At 31.4% G+C, this 12,256-nt stretch overlaps 1 protein-coding gene across 1 annotated transcript; it reads left to right on the top strand.

The window, feature by feature from the left end:
* Positions 1 to 6,381: 6,381 nt before the first annotated feature.
* Positions 6,382 to 8,889, top strand: LOC101252964 (uncharacterized). Its single transcript, XM_004252444.5, has 6 exons — positions 6,382 to 6,521; positions 6,627 to 6,759; positions 6,871 to 6,974; positions 7,060 to 7,204; positions 7,294 to 7,434; positions 7,705 to 8,889. Exons 1-6 carry the CDS (start codon positions 6,481 to 6,483, stop codon positions 8,671 to 8,673), a joined length of 1,533 nt encoding a protein of 510 aa, XP_004252492.1. The 5' UTR covers positions 6,382 to 6,480; the 3' UTR covers positions 8,674 to 8,889.
* The last annotated feature ends 3,367 nt before the right edge of the window (positions 8,890 to 12,256 follow it).

The raw sequence follows: 12,256 nt of genomic DNA, 5'->3' as shown, positions 1-12,256 counted from the left end.
AAAATACGATCTCAAACACGCTATTTATTTTCATGTGGAGGCTCAATAATATCCTGGCAATCAATAAAGCAAATGTTGCTACACAGAAATAAAAGCCCTCCATGAAACAAGTTGAAAGTGCGTCTGGTTGAGATAAATAACACACCATATTCAAGAAATGTGTAGTTTTTCTTTGAAAAAGAATATACCAACCACAATGTACGAATATTGTAGACATCATCACAAGAAATTAAGTGATGTTTTAATCAGGGGGAGTATAATACGCGTTGCACTCTTTTTCCCTTAACCGATGTTTTTTTCCACTGATTTTCCTGACAAGGTTTTTAATGAGGCAACAAATAGCGTATCAAAAGATATGTGTACTCTTTTTCCTTTACTAGAATTTATTCCCACAGGGTTTTTTCTAGTAAGGTTTTAATGAGGCACATTATCTATGGACATCCATGGGGGAGTGTTATAAATCCATTGAATGAGTGGATAGTCCATAAAGTTGGTACATGAACAATCATTCATATTCACTAGGTTTCATGAACCTTTTTGGATAAGAATATGTCTATTTATTATGATACTTAATATGGTGACTTTTGGAGTGATTTTTCACTCTATAAATAGGGTTGTTCATTCACTATTGTAAGATAGACATATGAAACTTACATTCACTTGAATAAGAAGAAATTCCCCTTCTTCTATCTACTTCTCTTGTCTTCTTCTCTTTATGATTATATTCTTATGAGCTTGATTTTATAACATTTACTTATTTTTTGAAAAGATTTTGCACTCTTTTTTCTGGCAAATTTCAATATATATATATATATATATATATATTTTACAATTTCTTAAATTTAGTTATATTTTTCACATAAAATATTTAACACCATAAAATTAAATGGCATTTTTGATACATTTTATATACCATCAAATATGAATATATATAATTCTAAAGAAAAAAAAAGAAATATTCGTTGGAGGATAACTTTAGCAGTTGCAATTCATTTCAATTGTCACAATAATGTACAATTATTAGGGACAAATGTTCGATTGACATATAAAAGTATTTGGTTTTATCAAGTTGATTAGTGGCAAATATCGTGTTGCCACTACAACCTTGCTCAAGATTTGAAAGTCTTTCTTATTTTGTATAATTTTATATAAATCAAGAGTTAATACCTCAGAGGTTACTCAACTATGCACTAATCTCTCATAATGTCACTCAACTTTCAATTTTAATTCAAAAGTCAATCAATTATTCCCTCTTTTCTCATAAAGTCTCTCAATCTATTGAATTATTTTTTAATTTAAATTTACTGATATTAATTGTTTATAATAATAAATCAAATTTCTTTAAATAAAAAAAGATCATTTAAACCATATGGTAATCCATCCACCTAACTAGACCCATTATAAAAAATAGGGAAAATGCATAAGTACCCGCTCAACCTATACTCGAAATCTCGAAGACACACATATATTATACTAAGGTCTTATTACCCCATGAACTTATTTTATAAGTAATTTTCTATCCTTTTCGGCCTATGTGATACTAACTTGGAAAAAAATCAACTAGCGTTGAGCCCACAAGATAGTGCCACGTAGGCTGAAAAGAGATAGAAAATTACTAATAAAATAAGTTCAGGGGTAATAGAACCTTAGTATAGTATAAGTGTGTCTCTCAGATTTTGATCATAAATTGAGAGGTACTTGTGCATTATCCTTAAAAAATATAATATTATGTCCCACCAAAATTATTTCCTTTCTTTCTCCTCTACATTTTAATATTTCTATCTCCATTGTTGGTGCTTCTCCTAGATATCACATATTAAAAGGCTATCAAACATTTTTTACTATCTATAGTCTTAATATCATTTGCCTAGAAATCAAGGAGCCCCTTTGATTACATATTTCTTAACAAATAATTCTCACTAACACTTGGACCGAAGAGACATGTAAAAGCAAGTCCAATTACTAAGACTTTAGGGAGATAATGATTCTCCCAACCAAAAAACTATAAATTATTACAACCAAAACAGAGAACTTTGTTTATTATAAAATTTAATTTTAAATGAACTATCTTCCTACCAATTGAGATATGTATGCACTTTTTACTTAACGAAGCATGTTAATGAATTAACTAATAGTGTTACGTAGGATCAGCGGCGTAGGCAAATGTATGTCACAGTGTTCAATTGACGCCCTTTGTCCGAAAAAAATATAATATATATAAGTAAAATGATAAACGAAGTGATTAAATAACATATTTTGAACATTCTTGAAATAGTAGGTTGCTATAGTTTAGTGGTTTAAGATTTCTAGAATGTGGGTTTAAACATCTTTAATGAGTCACGTGTTCAAATCTCACTTGCAACAATTGTTTCTCCTTTTTAAATAGAGTTTTTGTTGTTTAATTTTTGGACTATCTTCATAAAAATTTTGACTTCGCCACTGCGTAGGATGTATTTGTATTCAGATTGGAAGAAGAGAAAGAAAAAGAAAAATGTAGAGGAAATGAGGAGAAGAGGGAATAATTTTGGATTAAAAGCAAAATAAAATGAGTAATATTATATTTTTTAATGGATCGGTTTGGTGGATGGATCATTGTTTAAATGGTATTTTTTACTTTTTAAAATTTTAATTTTGTTATAAAATCAAGTTCATAACAATATAATCGTAAAGAAATTAAGAAGATAAGAGAAGTAGATGTAGGAGAATATTTTCTTCTTATTCAAGTGTGTTCTTCAAATAGTGAGTGATGTCTCTATTTATAATGTTGAGGTATCACTCCCAAAGATCACCAAATTAATAGATACATGTTTTACTATAATGGATCATATCACCTTGGAAATATACATACATGAATACAAATAATTCATGAATATTCAATGGACAATCCACTTATTAGTTCAATGGATTTTTAACAGGTTTGTTATATAAACAATTACTATCAGTAAATTTTAATTAAAAACAATTTAATAGATTAAGTGACTTTTTGAGGGAAGATGGTATAGTTGAGTGACTTTTGAGTTAAAATTCAAAGTTGAGAGAAAAGTTTATAGTTAAGTGACTTTTGAATTAAAATTGAAAGATAAGTGACTTTCGAAGAGAAGAATACATAATTGAGTAACCATCACAGATATTAACTCTATAAATTAAATTAGACAAATAAATTAAAATCTAAAGAGTACTGTCATTAAAAAAAATGATATTCTTAGACTTTGTATATGCATGAGCAATTTTGCTCACAATTCAAACCACCAGGTTGTGACTGCACATACTCTAATTATGTAGGTAGTTTAACCTATATTACTATTTACTTGTCGCTTTTTGACACTTTTATTAAAAAAGTAATTATTGATTTAGATATTTTATTATTACCATTACTAATTAATAATTAGTATTGATTCTGAAATTGATATAGAGAATAATATTTAATTTCAGGGGTAAAATATTAAGAAATAAACGATAATTTTTTTTTTGATATGTCAAAATTGACAGGTAAAAATTAAAATTTATTTTAGAAAGAGTAATTTTCACATATATCAAATACAAAAATCATATTTGTATGTTATAGTTATAGTTTGCATAATTGTGCTTCATAACAAACATAAATATGTATAATTATATATAAAAGAAAACAGTTATATAATTTTGCTAAACATATACAAAAGAAAACAATTGTATAATCTGCTTTGGTACTCATATACAAAATATCAATTGTATAATATATGTTTGTATGAAGCGAGAAAGAGAAAAAGACAAAAGAAAACTGACTAGGGAGGGATCATATTTGTATAATCATAAGTGTATATAATGAAAATATATGTATTTGTATTTGTATATACAATTTTTGTCTCACATTATACAAACACAAACACAATGTATACATTTTAATTTGTATAAAGTGAGAGAGGCGAGTGAACGAGCAAGCAAGAACTGGGAGAGTGGTGAGCGAGATCTGGGAAAGGGGAGAGAAGAGAACGAAAATACATGTATATATATAATTTTCCTTGCTTTCTACAAACAGAAACACATTTTACACATTTACATTTTTGTATAAAGTGAAAGCGGCGAGTGAGCGAGCGAGATCTGTGAGAGGGGGAGAGAGGGGAACGAAAATATATGTATATATACAACTTTCTCTCACTTTATACAAACACAAATGCATTTTATACATTTGCGTTTGTATAAAGCGAGAGTGGCGAGAGAGAAAACGAGAGCGAGATTCACCAGGAGAGACAAAATATCAACAATTTGCTATGAGATACAATTAAACTAAACTATGGTCATAGCATTTAATTTGAATTAATAGTAATTTGCTATTATATACAATTTTTCCTTTAGAAAAGAGTAACTTTCACATATAGCTAACATCTATTTTAATAAAAACGACATATAAATAAAAACGAAAAAGTAAACACGAAAAATAAAAATTTAAACATATTTTTACATTTAAAAAAAAAGCACTAATGATTTCTTTTTACTTAGTCAAATGTCATAATTATAGTGTTGGGATTTATGTGTGCTCCCTAGACCTGATTATTCTCTTTCTTTCTTTTCCGGGAATTATTTTTCATCTATTTATTAAATTATATTAAAATTTTAACTAAATTTAAATTTGTATTTAAAATTTTTATATTGATGGGTAAAACATTTTTTTAAAGAAAACCTCATACTCGTAAGAATTCAAATTTAAGACATCATTTAAAGATAATATATATTTACTGTTTCACGTCATTTTATTCATTAGATCTATTTATTATCTGAATTACTTGTGATCTTTATATCAAACAAAAATAAATTTTAAAAATATTTATAATTTAGAAAAAACCCTCCTAATTTGTGTTTATAGAAAGAGCGAGTTACATATACCATGTATAAGAAAATCTAAAGCAAATTATATGGATTCAATTAAACAAATTTTGTTAATTCAAACAAAATATTGTGTGCTAATTATCCCAAAAAAAAACGTATACCTATAAAAAAATCACAATTATTCCAAAATTTTATGATCTTAAATTTTTAATTCTATTTTTTCCTTTGACTAGTACTTGAGGTCATGTGTTTTGGATCCTAGATTAGATTTTCCTTTGTGGACAATTAGGTTGTGAGATTAGCATCATGAATTAGATGGAATAACACTAATGTTAAATTATTATTAAAAAATGGATATAGTGGACACATCATATGTAATAATTATTTTAAAATGGCCTGACCAAATTCCATGTTCGAATGTGCCCACTAATCCCCGGAACATTAGGAAAATAAAGAAATTAGTTGACTACTTGAGTATTATTTCCCTTTCTGTCAGTTTGATTTTGAAACAAGTTATTTCGAAATTTATCATTTTGATAAAATATTTTATCAGATATATGAAATAATTTATTTAATGACTTGTGTATAAATAGCGAGACAAATAATTTAAACATTACTTAATATTTTTAATCAAAAATAAAATTAATAATTTTGAAATTATTTGACAAAATATAACATAATGAGAGTGACAAATGACAATCCGATAATGATCGTCCAACTCATTCCCATTTGTTTGATCAAATCAAATATAATAATAAAGAATTATTAGGCTATCTGTCTTTTTGAGCTGGTTATAATTGATTATTAATTTTATATCTTTGAAGTTTATAGTTAGCTTCTACTGATTGACTTACTAATATACGTGGGAGTGTTTGTATTTCACGCACTTTGGCTCTAAAAAGTTTTGTGTTTATTTATTGAAAGATAGAATAGTTAAAGTGTCTATTTGTGCACTATGCAAGTTTGAGAGTTAAAATTTGAAACCAAATTTAGAATCCAATATATGTATTATGCCTAGAAAAAATATAATCAATATTTTCTTGATTTAGTAATATAAACAACTAATATGAGACAATTATTTTTAATATAATGATCATGAAGAGAGTAGTAAACATTGAAAATTTATGGGAATCTGTCAGATGTATTTTAATTGGGACTCTATAAGAAGTATTTGATTCCAGTTAAATTTCTTGAATACTATTTTAACCTTAAACCCTAGGTTTCGCATATTGTCTTCCCTTAAAGATCAAATTCAAATCATTTTTATTTCGAAAAATATGTCACTCAAATAATAGGAAAATCTTATCAAGAAGAGAAAAACTTTACACATTATTATCAATAAAATATTGTTATTTCTTATTTATGTCACTTAAAAAACTTGTTGCAAACATTAGTATTCAGTAAAATATTCTTCCTATATTACCCTTCTACTGGCGCCAAAACTATTCAGCCTCCGGTGGAACATTGAGGGTAATATGGTAAAAGAAAAGAGTTACAGTTACCCGGCCTGCAGAATGTAGAAGCTCCACGTGGCAGATGAGGATTTAATGCTCTTCATCTCAATTGATGTGACCGAAACGTAAGAGCAGTGGTATTTAATCCATTTGAATGAGAATAATATTGCTCTTTCACTAAACCAATAATATCAAAGCCTTTTAAGCAAATCAAATCGAAATGTTTGACGCATTGTTAAAAAGCAAGTTCTATACCAAATGGTGAGAATGTCAACTCTTTAATTTTCCCTCGCTTGTTTGAAACTGAGGCGTAATGGTAGTAGACTCAGTGTAATCAATCTTTTTTGTGTGTTTTGTTTGGTGCAGCAAGTCTACAATCAAGCAGACAAAGACGCGAATCGAGATGATCAGAAAAAAAAGAGATGCTATGTTGAAATATTTGAAGAATGATATGGCTGATCTTATTAAATCTGGAGCTGATATCAATGCCTATAGCAGGGTAATTTTCTTTCGTACTTGTCTTTGAAAATTTAACGCTTAATAATAAGTCTTATTTGTTTCATTCGAACGATTAATACATTCTGATGTAAAAGTTGTGTTGATGTAACAGGCAGATGGCCTTGTAGTTGAGCTCAATATCTCGAGCTGTTACGATTTCTTGGAACAGTACTGTTTGCATATCTCGAGTCACCTCGCTACCATGAGTAAACAGAGGTAAACAGTGAGGTGAAATGGTCTATTGAGAAATAGGACTATAATTAATTAATCGCCTACTTTCTGTGTGATTGTTTGTTTATAGGGAGTGTCCGGAGGAATGCAGAGAAGCTGTATCGACTTTGATGTTTTCAGCAGCAAGACTATCTGATATACCAGAATTACGCGAACTGAGAGATATATTTAATGAAAGATACGGAAATTCCCTTGAATGTTATGTGAATAAAGAGGTAGTTAGTTACTCATAAGTCATAACATAATTTCACATGGAACGCGTTTTCCCTCTCTGTTTAAAGGTATACATATTCGTTCTTGACAGATTGTTAGTAAGCTTAAGTCTCAACCGTCTATAAAGGATATGAAGCTTCAGTTGATGCGAGATATAGCAGTAGAATCTGGTGTAAGATGGAATTCAAAGGCTTTGGAACATAAGCTATCGAAACCACAGATAGCTGTACAAGTAAGCCTTCTATACAATTACATTGAAACATTGTAGTCATCACAAACAAGATGTGCTCGTGACACTGTCAGTGTATAGAAGTTAAACGATTCTTACCTAGTAAGTGTAGAGTAATGTGAAGAATCGAAAGGAGTTCCTTCGTCCTTTTCTTGGCCTTCACATATTCTGGCTTCGATTACATGTGTAGATGTTTTAAAAGCAAGTTTTTAGTTATCACAAAGTTCTGCTTCTGTGTATACTCTAGTTTCACTTTATACCTATCGTTCACAGGACTCGCTGATGAGTCATAGTAATGAAGAGCACAAATTGCAGAAGAAAATCGATGAATCAGTTCAGAGGAAAGAACATCAAAAGGCTAAGATTAATCACGAGAATGCAAGGACACATACGACTTCTAAGACGAAAAGGGAGAATCATTCATCTCATGGGAGAAAAGAAGTCCCTGGCGATGTACGTAGCTTGAGGGAGAGTGATAAACAGATCAGAGATAATATAAATCGCGCATCCAACAGATACTTAGATGACAAACCTCCAGTAAAAGATACTAAAGCAGATATTATTGGAAAAAATGGGCAACGGAATGATCCAAAGATCATTAAAAGTGTATCTGAGGAAAAATCTGATGACAATACACCATTCTATTATAGACCAATTCAACCTAGTTACAACAAGTCAAGAGCCTGCATTGTTAAAATCAGTTCAGATACATCGGCTAACGTCTCCACAGGGAAAACACACGGACATACAGAGATGAATCAGAGGGGAATAACGATTGTTAAAGAAGAAGATAGTTGTGTAAATGATACATTACAGAAGCCAAAACCGAAATCAGTTAGGACACGAATGCAGCCAATGCATGATTGTGAAGAGGACTCGCATAGAAGATTGAGACACGGAAAACATGGGATAAAAATTGCAAGTGGAGATCATGTTGATCAACGCGATGAAGAGGAAAAGATGATGGATAGGCTTCTAATGCACTATACTAGGAAACAGGCTTCTAAAATTGAAGTTAAAACACCAAAACCAGTTGTTAAATTAGCTGAAGTTGAGAGCACTGAAGTATCAAGGAAGAGATCAATTCGTGTTGAATTGAAACAAGCAGGCCCTCCAGTGATACTTCGAGAAGGAGACACTCAAGCAAATCGCGATTCGTTGAGTCCAAACGGGCATATACATCCCAAGCTGCCAGATTACGATGACTTTGTCACTCGACTAGCAGCTCTCAAAGGGAACTAACTAAAAGAAAAACTTTGTAGTCAATTATTAGATGGAATTAACCATTGTACCATTCTAGCATACTAAACTAGAATTGTTAGAAGAAACTAAATCATCGATGATATTACTACAGTTGTGGAGAAGACAATTATTATCAAATAAACCACTTATATACTGTATTATAGTTACATTAGAGTGTCTACACAAGTTAAATGTCGATGAAATTGCATTTTGTTAGTGGTTCTTGTACATATCAAAGAATATAGAGCGATACATTCATAACTTGAGATTAATACAAAAGAACTTTTGGAATCAAAATAACTTCTAAATGCTATGCATTTCTATATATATCTTTGTTAATGTGGAAGGAACAACAGAAGCTCGACACATAGGACAATCTTTTTTTCTCAACAACCATTGTTTGATGCAGCCTGCGTGATATTCATGTCCGCATCCAAGTGTTCCAACGATCTCTTCATGTTCGAATTCCATATGACATATGACACAAATTTCTTCAATTTCCTCTGGATTAATATTTACTCTGTCTTTAGGCACAACAATATGATGAGTTCTTGTTTTAATACTTCATTATAGAGTCCTCCCCCTTTTGATTATCCTTATTGGCATTATCAATTGGCAGATTTGGCCAATTTTGATAATCTGACCTCAAGGGTCTATCTATCCAATCGCGATCACTCAAATTAGTAATATTTATTTCATCATCCATGATTATAAGGGGTTTTCTTTTAATTGTTGAAAGAAGAAATCAAGTTATAATAATAAGTTCTCAAAACAATAAAATATTTATAGAGATGCACATGATATTTCCTACTTTGTTAATAAGTTGTATTTCCTAGGTTTGTTTCAAATAGGATTTATGGATATGATCGGTATTAGTTCCATTTATGGTAATATTACTATTATTAAATCTATTTAGAAAGTAATAGTAATAATATTATTACTTGATAAATAGGTTTAATATCATAAACTTTTTGTTATTTTTGAAACTTAAAGAGTCCAAAGAACAACGGAAATATCGTAAAAAAATAATCTCTTCAGATTTGCCCTTTTAAAAAATGCAAACATTAATGTAATTAGCGAGCACCCTGCGTCTCTTATAACATGTTGGTGTAATGTACCATAAAATATAATAAATTATGGTTGAAATAATTGACATAAATGAATAAACAAAACAAATATTTAGGCTGAGGCACGAAGATCTCTCGCTCTCTTTAAGGAGATTCAAGTTCACTGTGTTATAATCTACATCGATCCAGCAGTATTACTCCTGATTTGTCCCCTTCAAGATACAACAATCCAACAACGCCGTATAACTCAAACAACTCTGAATTAGTTGAAAAGTTCAAAACTCCACAAAAGAACATCTTCTTCAACACATAATTACCCTCTTTTGTATATTAATGAGAGTTACAAGAGCTAATGATCATATAAGTTACAACAACCAATAGTCATCTTCTACCACAATTATGTCCACTAACATATGCACTTAATATTTTATTTTAATAATAAAATGCATATATTCTAGCTAGAGAATATGATACTGCCCCTCTTTTGGTGCACTTGTTTGATGGGCTAAGTCTAAGTGCCATATAAACCAAAACCTAGCATGAAACCTAAAAAAGCAAGGTCGAAATTCTTTTCATGTATTTAACATAACTAGTAGAGCTAATGAATGATCCTTTTATCTATGCAGTTCCAAGTTTAAACATGTCTGATTAGAAGTTCCAAAGAACGAAACTTTTGCAAGCAACTTTTTTGCAGACGTTCACTGACATCACATACAATTTACAACAACTTTTTCGTAGACGTTCACTTGCATCACACACACTTTACAACAGTTTTCTCGTAGATGTTCACTTGCATCACATAAACAACTCTAAATCGGATTTCTAAAGAACGAAACTTTTATAACAACTTTTTCATTGACGATCACTTGCATCACATACACAACTTTAAACCGTGTAATAAGGTCACTTGTGCAACTTTTATAAATTTTGCTATCAAGGATGGAACAGTCATCCTCAAACAATTTTTACAACCCCTTAACCACTACACTAAATCTTCAAGTTGTTTCAAGATGCATCAACACTTGTATATATATTCTATAAATCAAATTTTGACCTATATATAATATAATTTTTCGACAAAGGGTATCGCTTGACACCACTTGTAACGACCTGTTTAGTCGTTTTGAGCAGTAGAATTTATTCTGGTAATAGCTGTCTGGGTCGACGGATCCCACGACGGACCGTCATGGGCACGACGGACCGTCGAGGGGGTCTCGTTCAAAAACACTTAGACTCTGGAAAAATTGGGTACTGAGAACAACTCTCTGAACTTCGCGACGGAAGAGCAGGACGGACCGTCGTAGGCACGACGGACCGTCACAGACTCTTTAATAAAATTGAGTCTCTGAACTCTGTGACGACTCAGCAGGACGGACCGTCGCAGGCACGGCGGACCGTCACAGGCTACGTAACCCTGACTGGGTCGGATTTCTGTTAAAAGTTTTAAGGGGTGTTTTGTACTATTCCTGCTTATAATTATAAAGTTAGTGGTTGAATGTTAATAATTCAATTACTTGGGGGTTAAAGGAGATAACCTTGAATTAATTGACAGGTTACTTTTACTATCTTTTATACTTAATTATATGATAATTAGGGTAAAAAAAAGAGTTTGAATAAGGAAAAATAGAAAGAATAGAGAGAAGAGGGGAGAACGAATGAGAAGAGGTGAGAAACGAAGAGGAAAGCAAAGCATTGGAGAAGTAGATTTCTTGATCATGATTCTTTGGTGGAGGTAGGTTATGGTTTATGCTATTCCGTAGTAAACTCTAAATAGCGGTTGATATGTATTGGGTAATTTTGTAAAATCTTCTATATGCTTGATTATATATTTGCATGATGTGATTACGTAATTGTGATGAATTAGCATGATGAGGTTGTTGAATCTTAAACCTTAAAAACCTCCTTGATACTGATGATGTCTTGGTATAACATAAGGCTTGATGAACTAAAAGAATGAGAATTAGAGGATCGGAGTGTCACGTTCCGACACCAGGATAGTAGAGGATCGGAGTGTCACGTTCCAACACCAGGATAGTAGAGGATCGGAGTGTCACGTTCCGACACCAGGATAGTATAGGATCGGAGTGTCACGTTCCGACACCAGGATGGTAGAGGATCGGAGTGTCACGTTCCGACACCAGGATAGTAGAGGATCGGAGTGTCACGTTTCGACACCAGGATAGTAGAGGATCGGAGTGTCACATTCCGATACCAGGATAGTAGAGGATCGGAGTGTCACGATCCGACACCAGGATAGTAAAGAGAATGAATCTTGAATTATGCTAATATACTCAGATTTAAAGAACCTGTTTCCCAAATGAGTATGGCGTGGAGGCTTGAGTCCTCATAGATGTGCTTGGTGTTGTGGCCAATGGTTATGGTACTTGTTGTTGTCACCTGTTAAGTATTTGGTTGATTTTATGTTATTATCTGATATATATTGCTTTCTATTCTGAGTTGGACGATGATACCTACTCAGTACTTGTGCCTTGTACTGACCCCTACTTGTATGTTTT

The sequence above is a fragment of the Solanum lycopersicum genome, chromosome 12 (assembly GCF_036512215.1).
Source record: "Solanum lycopersicum chromosome 12, SLM_r2.1".
NCBI lineage: Eukaryota > Viridiplantae > Streptophyta > Magnoliopsida > Solanales > Solanaceae > Solanum > Solanum lycopersicum.
Note: the sequence above shows the minus strand (reverse complement) of the source record. Positions and strands in the feature narration are given on the sequence as shown.